General features: G+C 43.9%; 1 protein-coding gene across 1 annotated transcript; it reads left to right on the top strand.

Moving 5' to 3' along the window:
* The first annotated feature begins 3,945 nt into the window (after positions 1 to 3,945).
* On the top strand, positions 3,946 to 17,851 carry PDIA6 (protein disulfide isomerase family A member 6). Its single transcript, XM_080584892.1, has 13 exons — positions 3,946 to 4,090; positions 6,774 to 6,915; positions 8,046 to 8,103; positions 8,792 to 8,918; positions 9,419 to 9,525; positions 11,355 to 11,488; positions 11,909 to 12,023; positions 12,965 to 13,105; positions 14,349 to 14,433; positions 14,525 to 14,597; positions 15,631 to 15,789; positions 16,541 to 16,637; positions 17,367 to 17,851. Exons 1-13 carry the CDS (start codon positions 4,057 to 4,059, stop codon positions 17,433 to 17,435), a joined length of 1,341 nt encoding a protein of 446 aa, XP_080441018.1. The 5' UTR covers positions 3,946 to 4,056; the 3' UTR covers positions 17,436 to 17,851.
* The last annotated feature ends 545 nt before the right edge of the window (positions 17,852 to 18,396 follow it).

The following is an 18,396-nucleotide window of genomic DNA, read 5'->3' as shown; positions in this document are numbered from 1 at the left end:
TGGACATCGCAAGGAGGGAGGACAAAACATCCATGCATCACAGCTGGGGCTTAGCTTGTAAAGCTCTGTAAAAAGGATCTGCACTAAACAGTCTGTCTGGTATTGGCTTGGCAACAACAGGGTTATGCAAAACTGGGAAATGACAAAGAGGATTCACTGATACGTAGCACCCAGGCTTGTATTACGTGGTTACTTGCTTCAGTGATCTCTAGATGAGATTTTGCATAAACCAAAACCAAGATAGAAAGGCAGAACTGTTAGTAAAATCTGCCTTTCCGTGTCAGTAAAGTTCAGGTTTTCTCCCATGACCAAGAGTGGTCAGACCACAGCACAGTAACCCTGGCAAAGACATCTAGGTCTGCAAGCATTTTTACTACCCTAGACTGGAAAAACCTCATGGTTTTACAGTGGACCTTTAAAAGCTCTTAACAGCTCAAAATCAGAGGGTTTTAACTTCATCCCACTTCTACCATACTGATCCCTGAAATCAGACTGAGATCATTTTACACTAAGCTCATAGCTCATCCACAATGGCTGAAGAGACTTTCACAAATTTCAAACACTTTTTAGGCAGGGAGGTGCATAAAATTGAGCTGGTAACCCAGCTTCTCAGCACTTCAGATACAAGCATTCTCTAGGTCATTTTTTTGGGGGAAGTGTGTTCATTTGGGTGATGTACACTCAGATCATGTACCTCAGCACACAGCTGCAGCCTGTGGACACACAGAGAACATAAGCCAGGTCTCCCAGTCAGGAGCCTTGTGAATTTCTTCAAACACTGTGTTTAATTTCTCAGGTAACTGATTTCAGGTTTTGTATCGGCTGGCTCCTGCACCCCTGGATGCATCCATGAGGCCTCACAGACTCAGGTGTGGAACAGTGGCTGATATATCACCGTGCTGACCTAGGAAACCAGCAAAGTCCCTTCTAACCCTGCCCCTGTAATTATGGATATATTTTTTAAATATAGGCCCAATAACTTGCCTCATGAACCTCTGCAGACAAAGTATCTTTCCATTATTCACCTTTTTATGTAGCCATGAATCACATCAGCTTTATTGCCAGCAGTATCACAGTAGAAATTCATGCTGCAGTGGAGAAACAGCACTGAAATCTCTTTCAGAGACACCGTTCAAGTACTGGAGAGTGTTCTGTCTTCACTGAGGTAGAAAAGCCTCATGCAAACTAAAACCCTAAATGTACTGTGTCTGAATGCAGCTGATTCATCAAAGAGCTTGCATCCTTGTCCTGTTTTCATCAATATTTACCACTTTACTAATATTTGTGTTAATGCAGGCATTTTCAGCGCTACCTTATGTGTAATTCCAGAATACAGATAAAAATGTTGAAAAGCTGATGGTGTATTGCTGGTGTATTGTTTCCTAAACTCACAAGGAATTTACCAAGTCTGTAAAGATATGTGTTAAAAGTTTTTTTTTTTTTTATTTGGCAATAGGTACTTCAACACGTGCTTCTTAGTGCTATAGAAATGTCAGCCATTCAACTTACTGTTGAACGAATGAAATACAGACATTCAACTTACTGTCACATGATGCTGATAAAAAATCAAATGTACTACCTCTATACAGTACCTTTTAGAGACAAAAGAGACCTTGGTTAGAGCCAAACCAAAAAAAAAAAATATATCAATTTTCTCTGACAATACCTATGTACCATAAAACTATCCTTTAATTATTTCCTTTTCTTTTTTTTTTTTGAAAATTTTGCCTGGAGCTAATGTCACACTAACAGCTTAGTAGTGCCCCAAAGCGTCATATTTATTTTTTTAATCACACTGGTGGAAATGTATGAAGAACTTAAAAGAAATACTTCTCCCTTGGTAGGATGGATGGTCTGCAGAGCAGCTCGTTTGATTTATGTACCGGTGAAGTGACTGCAGAAGGCTGCTACTTTCACTTATTAGCCAGCATCTCATGTAAAGAAAAGCCATTTTGCTGCCAATATAAAAAACTGCCCTAAAATGAATGGCTTTTTCACACAGATTCGGAGTAATAAAAATAAGAGGTGAGGTATGTGTTAACTTAAGAAACAGGAATCATCACTAACATGCATCTGCCTGCTCTGCAGGCTGCTCTTACACGGTTGAAAATGCCAAGATGCCAATATTATGCAGCTATTCTGATTAAAAGTGCTTTTACATCATGCATTCCTCTTCCTCCATATCTGAAACAACTTGATTTGGACAATGGCTGTCTGTTCTCACCACTGTGCTAAGTTTCATACTCTTAAAAAGCAGGACTTGATAGCATTGAGAAGTGCTACTTGTGTCACAGGCATGCGGATGTGGAAAAAATTTAGACCACTTCAGATACAACTTCTGATACTTACTATTTCAATGGCACATTAAGTTTAGCTACTACTACACTAGAAATCCACAGCTCACTTAATGGCTGAATCTTAGCTCTGCAGAAGCCTTTGTCTGGATCTATGCCCACCAACAACATTGCCTCAAGCTACATACCCTCCTGTGGTGTGCAATCATTAGGGAAAAAACATTCAGCTTTGTCAGTCAGTTGTTTCCAGAGCTTCTGAACTGGGATGCTGATTTTTCATACAAACTAGCTATATTAATATCATGCTGCTGGACTTAAATTTTTCATGTCTCTGTTGGATGCAGACAGGCTATGCAGGCTAAAACAGTGCTCTTGTCAGCAAGAACCAGCCTTCTCCTTCCCTGCTTTTCTTTCTGTTGGCCTACAGCAGATTGTGATGGATACGCTCAATGTCTGCACTTGACATAAATCTTGCTTAGGTTATGAACCACAGTAGGCCTCTGTGTGACTGTTCCTTAACCTGGATAGCTCATTAATAACAGAGCACCTGGTGAATGCTCATAGCCATGACCACAAACAAAGGGGGGCACAGCCCTAGAGCAAGTGACCATTGAAATCCCTGATGGGGAAATAATGAATTGCATGAGGTCAAGAGGAATATAAGTTTGACTACAAGCCAAACATTTTACCGTGTAAATATGCCAGTGAAAGAAAGCCTAATTTGAGGTCTCCCTGCTGAAGCAGTGGGCTGCAGTGATCTCCCCTTGGGCAGGGATGCCTCTCAAAATTACCCCTTGAGGTTGAGAGATCCTTACTAACCACGTATGTTGACGAATGAAACTTTAATTTTTAAAGCTGCCCGATTTATGCCAAGATTTAGCAACTTGAACATGCAGTAGACTAATCACTGTGATTCTTGTCATCATAACGAATTAATATCAACCTACTTACTATAATAAACAGAATCACTACTATATCATTAATCAGCTGTTTATTTTCATCAGCTTTAGAATCATTAAGGCTGGAAAAGACCTCCAAGATCATCTGCTCCAACCATCACCCTACCACCAATGTCACCCACTAAATCACGTCCCTAAGCACCACGTCCAACTTTTCCTTGAACACCCCAGGGACGGAGACGCCATCACCTCCCTGGGCAACCCCTTCCAACGCCTGACTGCTCTTTCTGAAAAGAAATGTCTCCTCATTTCCAACCTGAACCTCCCCTGGTACAACTTAAGTGTTGAATATTGCCTGCAGGTAGAGCTAGATGAATTTCTACTTTTACACACAAGCTTGCGGCTTGCAGAGAACATTTTGTTGAACCTGCTTTTTGCAGCAAAGCCACTTGGGCTCCCCATTCAGGGACTGGACTAGATGATCTTTCAAGGTCCCTTCCAATCCCTAATATTCTGTGATTCGTGAGATTTAGCCTCACCGCGAGGCTCTACAAAGGGGACAAAAGCTGCTGCCTTAGAGCCTCGCGTGGGCTCTAACCCATGCCAAGGCTCACGCCCACTCTCCCAGCTCTGTAAAGGGGAGGCTGCCCCACCACAGGGCGCTGAGCGGACATTTCCCCTCAGCCCAGCCTCGCCTCTCTCCCTCACCCCAGCTCCTCCCGACGCGGCCTCCCCCTATTGGCTGCGCCGAGTGCGCCCGCGCCCGCTCCGCCAATGAGCGGCGGCCACGGCGGGGACAGGCGCGGGGGGGCGGGGCTTGCCGTGAGGAGTGGCGGCGGCGGCGGAGGGAGCAGGGGGCAGCCATGGGGGCGCGCGCCGCGGGCCGCCTCTGGTGGGGTAGGAGCCGCGCGCCGGGGGCGGGCGGGAAGGCGCCGAGGGGAGTGGGGGGGGGGGGCCGCCATTTTGTGCGCCCCCCGCCGCCATTTCGGGGAGCCCCCGGCCGCCATTTCGGGGGCCCCGGGCGGTCTGAGGGGGGCTCCGGCCGCCATTACGGGGGCTCCAGGTGGTGGTGGGAGTCCGGGGAGGGGTTGGGGGCGTGATAGGAGCCCAGGCAGCAGCAAAAAAAAAAAGAGTGTTTTAATTATTTTATTCTACTTTTAAAAGCCACTCTCGTTTCCAGTAACTTTTTTTTTTTTTTTGTGCGTGTAAGCGTGTTATCTTATTTTTGGATTTTTTATTTCTAACTTGCCTGGTTGGCCTGAGTTGGGATACGGTGCCATAAGGACAGTAGAAAATTAATACATGGAAGCCACAGGGGGGAGTCGCAGGGGAGCTGCTCTTCCTCTCCCACTCCCCCTGTTGCTGGGCTGGATAAATCGCTAAATCCTCTCAGTGGTCCCCACTGCAGCCCTACATGCAAGAGCTGAAGGTAATGCTGAGCGGGTGAGGAGAGGCTCTTGCTCCACTAGAGTGAATTTGGGCCTCAGGAGGTGTGGGTGTCCTAAGGAGGGAGTTTGCAAAGACACCCCCCAGCAAAAGCTTTCCTGCCCAGCTCCTCTGGCTTGGAACTTGGCTTTTCAATGGGAACGAGTAATAGCACTGTGGAGCCGCCTTCATTGGTTTCACAATGCTCCTGGCTGTGTAGTTTGCTTATGTTAGAGAGCAACTTCTGAAATTAGATTTTCTGAGGCTAGTTGTCCCCGTAAGAACCAAGGAGTCAGAGGTTTGCATTTTCCTGGCTTAAAGGGTTGTAGGAAAATAATACTGTTACTTTCTAAAGATGAATTAAACCGTGCATGTTTCACAATAGAATGGGAAATTACATTGTTGGTTCATGAGTCATAGTTAAAATAAAAATCAAAACACAGTGGTATGCGACTAGGTAAATTTCACCATGCTCTATCTTCTGTAAGTTCTCTTTGGGGTATTTTTTGCATGAGGTAGAACTTCTCTATTTGAAGTGCCTGGGAACTGACAGAAATGGCTGGGTGAGCTCTGTTCGGTCTCTGAGTGTATTCTGCCATGGATCTCTTGGGTGATGACAAAATATGCTGGGTTAAATTTAATCATCTCTTTCCATTGTGGGAAGAGCTTCTGTTGAGAACGGCTGTGGCATACAAGTAGCGTTTTGCATCCTTGTTTTCTTATTCTGCCCCAGCGGCAGTTGTTACTGTAGGTCACCGTAACATGCTGTGACAGCCACATACTGCCCTAGAAGCCGCTTGATCTGTGCTGATGAAGTGCTGCTTGTGTGTGGGCAAACTGAAGGGACAGAGCCAATCTAACATGGAAATCCGGTGGTGGAAACCAGCTGGGATCACCCTAATAGAGGGCTAGAAGATACTGTTGGGGGGGGCGTGGATCACTCAATAAGGTGCTGGTTTGCAGTGGGGTGATTCAGTCCTGACCTCTGGCTGAGCAACCTGAAAGATGTTTTTTCTTTCTGCTTCCCTCATCTGCAGACATGTAATGAAACTGTCTTTTCTCGAGCAGGACTGTTAAAGCGTAGGTGATGCTGTGCAGTCTGCGTGCCATGTGCTGCAGAGCTTTGCATCGCTGAACCATATCTTCCTCACACGTTCAGTCTTGCAGAGAGACAAGGTGCAGCTCGCCATGGTGGCGAATTTTTTTTTCTCCCACCTTATTAACCACTTGCAAACTAGCCAACTATTTTTTCATTAGTTCCGACTTCAGTGTCTGAGCTTTTACTCCCCTGAGACTTTGGTGGATTAAGAAAATCTTCTGCTTTATGGACTTTGTTACAAAGATGCTTGTCTTTCAGAAAGTCAGGTCTTAATCCTCTGACAAGGTAGAAGGAAGGATTGTGAAGCTTTACATGGAAAGTCTCAAGTAATAATAAGATAGAGAAGTGACCAGAAGCAAGAAATGTTTTAACAGAAACCTATATCCTTGTGCCTTTTCAATAGCGTGTTTTTTAAGAGTGCTGAAAGTGTTTGAGCTGTTAACCAGAGAGATTTAGCTGTTGCTCTCCAGCCTATTGCTAGAGAGACAAATCAATGCTAGATTAGGATCCTTGTGAGCAAGAGTGAAGGTAGATGCACTACCAGTGTATCAGGGTCTGTCCTAAAATCAGTGTAACTGCACTAACTCCTGCATTAAGTGGTCCTATGAAAGATGTGTTTGGTAGCGCAGTCCACTGAGTGCCTGTTGTGCAAGAGATGTAGGCAGTTGGCTTAGGAGGTCCTGTGAGAAAACTGAGAAGGAATTCTAGCTGATCTTGGGTGTCCGCGTGGAAGTCCTGCCTGTCTGGAACCAGCAGAAGTTAGGGTTGCAGCTTTGACCGAATGTTCTCTAGACATCCTCAGCTTAGCAGGAGTCCACCTTGCTGTAGGCACAGAGAATGTATTACATGATCCTATTTAACTGGGGGCGGGGGGGGGGAGACTGCATATGTTGCCTTAATTTCTGTTTCGTCTGGTGAAGCTGGAGTTCCTCACCTTTTTTTTTTTTTTCTGCTGACGTGAAAGCTTGCTTAGGGGAGGGGAGATGATTTAGCCATGGAAACAGGAGTGCCATAAATGGTCTGTGGGAATGCTGATTGCTTTGCTTTTTGTTCTAGGCACAGTGAGCTGCACGTTATTCCTGGCAGTTAACGGCCTATATTCGGCCAGTGATGATGTGATAGAGCTAACACCAACCAACTTCAACAAGGAGGTCATTCAGAGTGACAGCTTGTGGCTCGTCGAGTTCTACGCCCCATGGTGAGAATTACAGCTGTGTACTTGCTCTTATCTTGGAGGAGCACTGTAGGAATCTGGTGCTGATCAGTCCAGGGTTTCTTTCATTCATTGGCAGTCCAGGTATCAACTTGGTGGCCTCATGACTAGAAAATAGCTGTAGTCGGGGTTCCTTTTTCAAATGTCTTCACTAGAAAAAAAGGGAGGAATTAGTCTCAAATTGGCAAACAGGGTGTAATGATGAAACTTCATGTGCCATTTTACCACCTCAAGGTAAAAGCCTCCTTACTTATTTCTGTCTTAACCTCAATCTAATGTGAAGCACAGAGCTGAATTCACACTTAAAATTTCTGTTGAAAAACAGTGCCTTTGTGCATCTTAATTTACTGTCCCTTTCTCCCATCCTGCTCGTGTCCAGAGCACAAAGTCTCTTCGTCCTGCGTATAAATTCTGATCATGCATATTCCATCTTTGCATGGCTCCTCTGCACTGTTGCTGTCCAAAGCTTCCAGGCCCTGAAGAAAGGGGGCTTTCATTGCACCCCCTGACAGCCTCCGTACAGAGAGGTTTAGGTGAAGGCCGACCTGCTGCCTCTTCCTAGTGCTGTTGCAGCTTGCCGGGCCAAACAGTAGGACTAAAGTGTACAGTAGGTATCAGCAAATGGCTACCTCCTTTTTCCTACAGACCTAGGATGCCACGATTATACACTGGCTGCCAGTCAGCTGTTGGGCTTCTCCTACAGACCCCTCCAGGAGGTGGTGCACCAAAAATCCTTGCTAGTTAAGGAGTTACCTCTGGAATAAATCTTTCAGTCCTCATCACTGATCTGTTTCAGCTTGCATCAGATGGGATTGTGTGTAAATCTGGATTTTGGTGCTCACATTTACATATGTGTTTGGAAAGCCAAGTAGCTTGTAAGGGGGGTTGTGTGTATTTGTATATATGTATGTATCTATATAATATATATATGGAGGTGTGTTGTTTTTTTTAAAGTTGTCTGAGCAATAATGTGATGTGGCATAACCTCTTCCCCTCTTCATGGGTAGAAATCCTTTGGTTTGCAAACCGAACAAGGCTGCTTTCTGCTTCATGAAATAGTTATGCAATCAGAATGAATATTACTGTTCTGGTTTTTTTTTTTTTCCTTCTGAAAGGTGTGGTCACTGTCAAAGACTAACCCCTGAGTGGAAGAAAGCTGCAACAGCATTAAAAGTAAGTTTTAACTTTTTACAAATGCGTTTGTCGCAGAGGACTAAGGAGAATTTGTCTGTCGTCTGGCTTGGACACATGGAGGCAGAATGGAAATGCCCCGAATCATAGCACTTTAATTATACTTGTCCAGCTGCAGAAGTGGCACATAAAAGGTGGCACACAGGCACTTAAAAGTTCACTTTTTCTAAAAAGCCATTCAGTTGTAGAGGAAGCAAGTCGATTTTGTCCCAGCAAGTTTCCATTACTGTTTTCCAGGTCTGCTTTTAACAGCATCACAAGACTTTAGAATCCAGCCATCTCCCAAAATAGCGCGTTTATCTTTTCTTCCTTGCTGTCCTGTCCCCTGCTATTGAAATACAGGAACAGCGTGAACTGAGTATTTGAACACAGCTTTGTAAGCTGTCGGTGATGAGTATTTCTTTCATTATGGAAAACTTAGTCATTCAGTGATTTGATGAGCTCTTTCCTACATAAAATATATATACCTTTTTTTAAGAGGAAGAAAAAAACTTAGGATAAAGAAGGAAATGAGCATACGAGGTGTTCCCTAGTTTAATGTTTTTGGGTTACAGCATCTTTCAGTGACTATTTTCTTAGCTTCCTAATAACTGTCTCCAGCATGTGCAGAGTATAAACTGTATTAAATGACTATAGAAGGCTTGTCTTAATTTTTGTTTTTACTTCATAGGGTGTAGTGAAAGTAGGTGCAGTAGATGCAGATAAACATCAGTCCTTGGGTGGACAGTACGGCGTCAGAGGGTTTCCAACTATCAAGATATTTGGAGCCAACAAAAACAAAGCGGAAGATTATCAGGGTAAATGTGATCCTCTTTCATCTGCTGCACACCTAAAAACATCCCTGAATACAGTAATTATGTTAGTGCTGTCTTGCGTTGTAGTTCCTCCCTGTCTAGTGCTTTTAGTAATGGGGAGAGACAGGTGTGTGGGATTTGTTGGCTGAGTTGTGCATGTTTTAGTTCAGGCTGCGTGTCCCATCAGCAGTTCTTAGTTGATGGAGGTTGATGGGCAGCTCCAGAAGATTGCTGCTTTCCCATGGTTTAGTGGAAGCTTGCAACAGTCACCGCCTCCATCAGATAAGGTGGATGTTTGAAAAGCAGAGTGAGAGTGAATCCTGCTGCTTGTGTTTCGAGTCAACAATGTCCCACCACTGGTTCTGTATCACTCACAGCCCAGTCTTGCTTATACTAAAGAATTCCTAGGGAGAGAATGTGTTCCTTAAATTTACAATTCAGTCAGTGGCTGGCCTTTAGACTGGCTTTTTGGTGTTCTAATCATTCATTTTGCTGTGTTGCAGGTGGCAGGACAAGTGAAGCCATTGTTGATGCTGCCCTAAGTGCTCTTCGGTCCCTGGTGAAAGACCGTCTCAGTGGCAGAAGTGGAGGATATAGTTCTGGGAGACAGGTATTTGAGGAAATGTGTGGTTTTGCTTTGAACTGGAGGCTGTCCAGTGCAGGAGGCTGGGGTTGTGCCCCCTGTTCTGTGTTCACGGCATAGTTGTGAAGGGACCTTTGGACGTTGTGTAGTCCAGCCTCCTGCTCAATGCAGCATCAGCTAGAGCAAGTTGCTCAGGGCAGTGTCAAGGCCTGTTTCGAGTATTTCCAAGGACAGGGACTCCGCAGAGACTGCGCCCCCTGGGCAACCTGTGCCAGTGTTTGACCACCCACACAATAGAAACATTTTTGCATACTCTTAAATGGACTTCTTGTATTTCAGCTTAGGCCCTTACTTTTTGCCTTTATACTGGGCATTGCAGAGAAGTCTGGCTTTGTCTTTGCTCCCTCCCACTCAGTTATTTATATACACAGGCAAGGCCTTCACTGAGCCTTCTCTCTTTCGGGCTTAACAATCCCAGCTCTCTCAGCCTCTTGTATGTCAGATGCACGAAGCCCTTAATCAGTTTTGACCCCGGCTGGACTCACTCCAGTGTGTGTGCATGCCCTTCTTATACTGGGGAGCCCAGCACTACAGATGTTCCTCACCAGTGCTGAGTAGAAGGGAAGATGACACCCCCACCCTGACCTTCTGGCAGCTCTGCCTAATGCAGCCCAGGAGGTTGTTGAGCTTCTTTGCTGCAGAATTGCTCAAGTTCAGCTTGTTCTCCGCTAGGACCCTGAGGAAAACCTGCTTTCCAGATAGCCTGTGCCCACATGTGATGGTGGTGGGGGGGTTGTTCTTCCACAGGTGTTTCTCCCTTTGTTGTACCTTGAGGTTGCCCACTTCTGCTGACTGAGGTAGCGCCAAGTGGCAGCGCACCCATCTGGTGCGTCAGCCCTTCCTCCCAGTTTGGTGTCATCAGCAAATTCGCTGAGGGTGCACTCCATTCCGCTGTCCAGGTCACTAATGAAGATGTGGGACAGTGTGGTCCTAGCGTTGGCCCTTGCTGTGTAGCAGTGGTGAATAACGATGCTTTGGGCTGGTGATTGCAGTCCTTTGAACGCAGCAGTTCAGCCTGTTTGCAGTGCAGCTCACTGTCTGCTTATTAAACCTACGCTTTTATCGGTTCCTGAAGGAGGATATTGGGGGAAACTGTGTCAGAAGAAGCCTTATGAAGTCAAGACAGGGGACATCCACTGCTCTGCCCTTATCAAGAAAGGATTAAGAGAGATTAAGGTGGTGTTGGAGCCTGCTTGGCATTGGGGCCACTGTTTGCCTGGTCCAAGTCTAAGCTAGGTGGATGAGTGATTTTTTTGCTTGTTCTTAAATTTGGTAATGTTCTGCTGTAGTCGTCTTGCTGGATTTCTCCCTGAAGGTAAATTGAAACACTCCTAACTCATCCTACAGTTTCTAAATAGTGGAGTAAGTCTTTTGACATCCTCAAGTTGGCCAGATAAAAGGCTTGGGTGGACTGCACCTTGTGGTGTGTATCCCACTGGCATCTTCTGTACAGAAAGCAGGGCACAGAGGTGGCCCAGGTGGGCTGTGGAGGGCCGCTTGTTCTTGGACTGATCTGGGCGTGAAGAACTGGGGAAGCGTTCCCACATGTTCCTGTTGTCAGTTTGACCCAAATGCTGTTTTTAAGAGAAGGTTTTCTTGCTGTTTCTTGAAAGTGCCATGGGAATAGGCTGCATATATTTGTTGTCAGTTCTAAAATGGGAAAGTTGTATGACCTAACACTGCCTGTTTTGTATCTAACTCAAATAAAGAGCGTCTGGTACAGCGTGAGGTGGGAGAGCTTGTGTGGGAACCCATTTTGGTTGCTTCTTATGTGAGGGTCTGTTTGTTTCTTACAGAGCCGAGAGAGTGGAGGTGGAGACAAGAAGGACGTGATTGAGCTGACTGACGACAGCTTTGATAAGAACGTCATAAACAGTGACGATGTGTGGATGGTGGAGTTTTATGCCCCGTGGTGTGGGCACTGCAAAAAGTAAATGAGATTTTTTTGTTTGTTTTGACAATTTGGTTCCTGTTAGTGCTTATTTTTGTGCAATACGCTTAATCCCCTGAAAGGGATCTTAGAAAAACACACTTCTGATATACCTATAAGGTGTTTTTCACCAAAAATGTGTGGGCTTCTCCAGCATAGGGCACCTTCGGTGCTGTTCTGGCTGCTCTCTCCCTTAGCAGTAAACTCCCAGTTACCAGTGGGAATAAGATTCAGAAGTTTATTAACCTCTTCACTCCCTCAGATGCAGGATTTGAGTCTAACTTTTAATAATCCAGCTGGCTCTTACTCTGCAGGTTTCTCTTTTCCCTCTGTGTGATGTATGCTCCATACTGTTGGTATGAGGTATACTTTTGCTAACTCTGAGAGGACTTAGAGCACTGATAATCTTTTGTTTCTCAGTCTGGAGCCAGAATGGGCAGCTGCTGCCACTGAGGTGAAAGAACAAACCAAGGGGAAAGTAAAGCTGGCTGCGGTAGATGCAACAGTCAATCAGATGCTGGCGAGCCGGTATGGGGTGAGTGTGCCTTGCCATGGTTATAATTTCTTTTCCGTCCCTAGTAAGTCAGATTTCCCTTCGATCTTACTGAACTGATTGTAGCCTGGCACCACTCAGATGTTTTGTTCTAAAAATGTTAAGTGACACATACAATTTTTACACAACTCATTCGTTCCTGAACGTCAGTAGCAATATAAAAGGGGTGAGAGGAAAAGAATAAACCCGTTGGTTGCTGATGAAAAAGGCTGTTCACTTTCATAGCATCCTGAATAGCCTTATCACTGTAGTGAGAGGTCTCTCCTTTCACACTTGTATGTTGTCTGGGTGTCTCCAGAACACACATGGGTGGCTTTGAGCCGTTTATCAGGGATCACTCCACCAATGCTACCCAGATCAGTTTGCTGTGTGCCCGAAGCAAACTGGTAGTCTTGATTTTTAATATAGTGCGAGGGAACTTAGTGTGCTGCTTAGTTTCCAAGTAAGTGCATGTGGCTGGCAATCAGCAAGAGCACTGAACAAATTGTATTGGAAGTGTAGCAGGAGGGAGCTTAAGGTTTTTTTCTTTTTTTAGTTCTGTGTTTTTGATTTTTCCACATAGGCACAGTGCTGTTTTGCCAGAGACTTAAGTGGGGGAAACTAATGTCTAACAGATATGAAATTATGTCTAATAGATACGAAGGGTTATGGTAGTCATCCTGTAATTAACCTGCAGTGCTTGGTACTTCTGAAGGGAGATGGAAAGCTTTGCTGCTTCATCAGTCCTAAAACTTGAAAGGGTGTTTCAGCTTGTAAATAAGTAGGAAGCTACAAAATTGTTAAAGTTCAGTTGTAACATGTTGTGAGACTTGACTCATCTACATATTAAATCTCTTCTTAATTTGGAATACATCAGTGTAACAGATGTCTTCCACCACAGATGACCAGATGTACTGAGTTGATGACTTAAACTTGTCTTGCAGATTCGTGGATTTCCCACAATTAAAATCTTCCAGAAAGGAGAAGACCCTGTTGATTATGATGGTGGGAGAACCAGATCTGATATCGTTGCTCGTGCTCTGGATCTGTTTTCTGATAACGCACCGCCGCCTGAGCTCTTGGAGGTACCTCTACATCATTTTTTTTCAAATTGCTTTTCCATTATATCCTTTGTAGCATTTTTATAGGACTATGTTGACTGTAAATAAAGCCAAAGTATGCTGCTTTTGTACCATTTTGAGGCAGAAATAGTCGAGGATAACAATTCTGACCACTTTGCTTTCTGTTTTTAATTCTCACTGTGAATCTGCTGTTCCCTAAAATATTTGGAATTGGTACAGTGAAGGCACTGACAGCACTCGTGCCAGTATGTCTGAGCCCTCCCTTGGGGAACGAAGGAAAAGTTGAGTATAGAACAAGATGGTAGGGTTTTAGCATCTGTATGCTCTCCATTAGGAGTTGCATGAAGATTGACCCAACTTGTGGTCCAAAAGATTCTACGCTCAGTATGGTGATTTCTGGTTTTGGCTTGATGGGGGTAGAATTGAAATGGTGATCGAGATCAGTTGTCTGCAGAGTGGGGCATGTGCACCTCTGTGGGTGTGCAAAGACGTTGAGGTATGGGAAGAAAAACTTTTTGTACGATTAATGAAATAAATAAAAATATATATGTTCTTAAATAGTGATTATTTCACCCTTATCCCATCCATTTTAAATCTCTACTGTGTTTATTTTATTATATGCATAAGGTATTAGTAGAATAACAGATATGTTACTTGTATACGTATATTGGGGCTGTGTGCTGAAAACATTTTTTACTGATAGGGTGCAGAGTCAAAGTTTGGTGACCACTGATCTACATAAATGGATTGATTCCTTTGTTTTTTAAGGTGGTAGATCAAACAGAAGTGGTATTGCTCCATCAGATGTCAGTTAAATTTCCTTGTATTTAGCAAATGGTGCTCCCTGCTGGCTCTCCTTATGCTAACAACAGTGTGAATGGGAACTGCAGGCACAGGCATATGTCTGGGTGTGCAGTCTGCGGTGATTTGCGAAGAGCCCAGCGGTTTGTTTTACACAAGCCCTGGTTCAAGGGCACTGATTCGGAGCTAGAAGTGGCATCTTACTGTGCTCCCTCCAAGCCTTGTTTGATACTGCTTAATTTGCTTCAAGTCCTAACAGAAAGCTTTGTGAACTCTTTGTAATTAGTCGTACCTTGGGGGACGAGTGAAGTAGGTGAGGCTTGCAAGCTTTTGTGTTGTTTCATGTGCTTATTACCTGGTAGGATGGAGTCAGTGGGTTGCTGGAGGGAAGTGCGGACACAGCTGGGTAATCAAAAGTCTTTCATTGACTTTGTCTTTCTTCTAGATAACTAGTGAGGATGTTCTGAAGACCACCTGTGATGCTCATCAGCTGTGCATCATTTCTGTCCTGCCTCATATTCTTGACACAGGTAAACATACAAGCGAGCAGTCTTCTATACGAACTTGTCCATTAAAGCATGTAGAAATGTTTTTTAATTTTTAATTCTGTCTGACAAACAGGAGCTTCAGGGAGGAATTCTTACCTGGACGTCATGTTAAAAATGGCTGAAAAATACAAAAAGAAGATGTGGGGGTGAGTGGCATTGTGGCTTCATCTTTTTGGAAAAGATGCGGGCATTTTTAGAGGTAATCTTGTATGGTAGTGATTTATCTGCAGAGAGTTGTTCCTTGTTCTGGATCCGCTATCCTGGTATTTCACTAACTGTGCTGGGGCTGGAGGTGGCTTGTGGCTCTAGAATAAACGGCTGTATTTTTCTTGTCTTCATGCATCTCTCAAGCCCTGCGTTTACAAGAGATATCCAAGCATTATGAGATCAGATTAAGCATGTTTTGCTCTTATCATGAATGCTACAGTATTTTAGGGCAATATTTTGGACTGATGGCTAAGTTTGTCAATGTGACTGGCATTCTCGAAAACTATTAGCAATTTTTTATGTTCCTGAAGGAGCAGGCCAAGCAGGTTCAACCTCTTTTTTCCTCCTCTCTAGAGTGCATGTTGACTTCTATGGGAAGTGAGAGTTGTTCTGACACTGACTGCTGTGAAAAAGGGGCAAAACGGCTTGAAAGCCTGGAGGAAAAATGCTGAGATGAGCTGGTTCCACAGGATCCTCAGCAGACTTGTTAAGCATTAGAGGAACTGAGACCTGACCAGTGAGAAAATAATACTGGGTGAAATGTTAGTCATCCAGTCTTCGGCCAGAAACCCTCTACAGTGGGACCTGGGCAGCACTTTGTCATGTTTGAGATCTGTGACTTGAGCCATTTTAAATGTCACTTATTATAAGCTAGAGTGCAGCCATTTGTTCAGGCTGGCAGCGTTGTTCTTGCCTTAGAATGGCTTATGTGGCTGTTCCGATTGACGGGAAAAGTAGCTGTGAACGTGGGGCTAGACTAGAAGTGCTGCTGTTCAGGAGGGGCTTGCTTCTGTTGCATGGCTCAAATCTGGGACCCCGCTATTCCCTGCTGACTGGAGTAACAAACGGGGATGGGTTGGCACTGTTGAGGGCAGTTCAGAGCCCAGTGCAAACTCTGCAGGGTATGTGTGACTCTAAAACAATTGCAATACTTATTTTTAATTATCCATTATCTTATTTTTTTTCCTCAAGGTGGCTGTGGACAGAAGCAGGCGCTCAGTCAGATCTTGAGAGCTCTTTGGGGATTGGAGGCTTTGGATATCCAGCAATGGCAGCTATTAATGCTCGGAAAATGAAATTCGCCCTTCTGAAAGGATCGTTCAGTGAGCAAGGGATCAATGAGTTTCTCAGGTATTAAATCTTTAAGTGAGTTAAATCTTTCAGTATCTGGTGCTGTGACTCTCTGGACCAAAATCAGGCTGTCATGGATGATACTTGCACAGTTAAATATAAAAGGCATTCACTGGAGGAAGGAAATGATTTCAATGGGATTGCAATTACTAAAGCAGTCTACATTTGTGTAACGGACAGGTACCATCAGGAAGTTGGCTGTTTGGAATTTCATGGTAGTTCTGCAAAGACTTTTGAAAATAGCTTGAAAACAGAAGTGAACTTTGATCTTGAAAAATTGTTTCTCTAGTAAGCTGGTAAATTGGGATGTGGTAATCAATGCTGTTTAATTCAAATGGTGTGATCTGATTAGTAACTGGGAAGTTCCTGATTTGGGAATTGCTAGCAGTGTCATTCTGCAATGATATAAACGGATCTAAATCGGTGCTGTTGAGGTTCTTGAGGTTTTATCTATTGCTAGTCATCTTTCTGGTCCTGTGCTGTGTCTGATTTGTTCCTGAAAATGCAGAAGGGTTAGCTCTTCAGCTTTTTAATGGTTAAGCCTTTTGAGCAAGCATAAACCAACAAGTGCAAGATGGGGTGCTTCACAGCAGGAGCTGGTTTTGTAGCCCTTGTAGTCAGTAGAGGCTTAAGAGTCCACTTAAAAGAAACTTGATCTTGAGCTGTTCTAAGGTGGAGTTGAACCAGACTGTTCAGGTGGATGGACACTGGAGAAAATTCTTAAAATTAATTTTTACTTGTTTCATCTCAGGGAACTATCTGTTGGTCGTGGCTCTACAGCACCAGTGGGTGGCGGAGCTTTCCCTAAAATTTACACAGTTGAACCTTGGGATGGCAAAGATGGTGAGGTAAGAAATGCTCTCTCTGTAAAAGTGCTGATGCTTTGCAAGGTTCAGAAGCGACTGGGCAGAATAAGAACTAGTAGTGTGAAAATTCTTTAACAACTATAGCAAATCATTTTGGTGGTCTGGCGGCAGGATTTAGGTAATGGGAAAACAGACACCAGGTTGATTGTCTGACACAAACACGGCACTCCTGTCTGGCTGTTAGGATGCAATCTGAAAGTTCAGTTACTTGAGAGTGAAACATGTTCTACTACCCATGACGAGTAAGGAAGGCATGTATGCATGCAAGATGCAAACATTGTGGAGATTTTGGTTCTGCGATGTGCTGACCTTAATACCAAAGTCTTAGTGTTGGAAACCTCATAAGGTAAAGCCCCACGCAGTGACTGTGTTCTTATTTAAGGTTCAGCACTGCTGTAAAAATCAGTTACTACCATGCTTTGGTCAACTTCAATGGAATTAAAATATGGAATTAAAATGTGGTAGTTCTGTTACATGGTCTATTTGTATTTGGCTTTATCTGGAGTATATATAATTAGTAGAAAATATCTTTTTTCTAGTCTAAACTCTGATCAGTTATCCGTTGCTTAATACCACTGAGTTCTTAGGAATGAAAGATAACAGGAGGGAGCTTTACGTTTAGGATGAAGGGAGGATCTAAGTTAGTAATGTTTTGGTGTTGTGTGCTGACGCACACTTGCTCAGAATTCTTGCTTTTTCACGTTTTCGCAGCTTCCAGTTGAAGATGATATAGATCTCAGTGACGTCGATCTGGATGACTGGGATAAAGATGAGCTGTGAGATCTTCAGGAGACTTCTTTTCTTGGGAAGAGTTTGCGCAGCAGTTTGCAACCTGGTTCACATTCAGATGGATATTCCAGTGGCCTTTTTATGGAGAAGTAGCACACGACACACTGTGCTACGTGATGCACTGCAGCAGTGAACTGTACGCAACTCAAGAAAACATTGCAGAAATTCTATGAATTGTCATAACCAGTAAACTTGATTGTATTCTGTGTAACAAATATTTTGAGGACAAAGTGGATTTTTTTTTCTTTGAAACATCTTGGGGTTTATTTTGTTGATGGTGTGCTGTTCGAGTGTTACTGAAGGCTGTTAGTGTAACCAATTTTAAATGTGATTTTTTTTTCTTTTCCATTGAGGTGGAACCTGGTCAGCTTCTGTTTCAATTAAAGAATAAAACAATATTTTTGACACACAGTGTTAATCTTGTACAGAGTAACAGAGGTGCACATGGTAAAAGCTATCCTGTTTTGGATGACTCTTGAAAAATGACTGGCAGAAGAGAGCCTGGGGAATGAGGGAGTCCTAAACTTTACCTCCTTGCTGCGAAAGGTCTTGGCAGTTTGGCCTCAAGCTTGGTTAGAGAGACAATCTTAGTTTAAATGCTATTTAGTCTTCCTTTTCCTATTCTTTCTCAGGGGGTTTCTCTTTCTTTGTGCCAGACTTCATATGGTTGATAGTACAATGGAACTTGTGTTGCTGCTGCAGTGGGAGACACCATCCAGTAGAAAATGCTGCTGAACTGGGAGCTGGTACTCCTTTTTTTTTTTTTTTTTTTCCCCAGGATCAGCAGTGAAATTAATCCCCATTTTAGGGCATGAGGTGCTAACAGTAAAAAACCAAGGTGCTGTCTCCAGCAGATTGGATCTGATACTTCTTCACTTCCCATCTGGCACTGTTTGGATTTGAAATAGCAATTTCCTTGCAAGAGGAAGCAGGATTGGGCATGGGTATAGTT

Source organism: Anser brachyrhynchus (assembly GCF_964034855.1).
Source record: "Anser brachyrhynchus genome assembly, chromosome: 3".
Taxonomy (NCBI): domain Eukaryota; kingdom Metazoa; phylum Chordata; class Aves; order Anseriformes; family Anatidae; genus Anser; species Anser brachyrhynchus.
The sequence above is the reverse complement of the archived record's forward strand: the minus strand, read 5'-3'. Positions and strand labels throughout refer to the sequence as shown.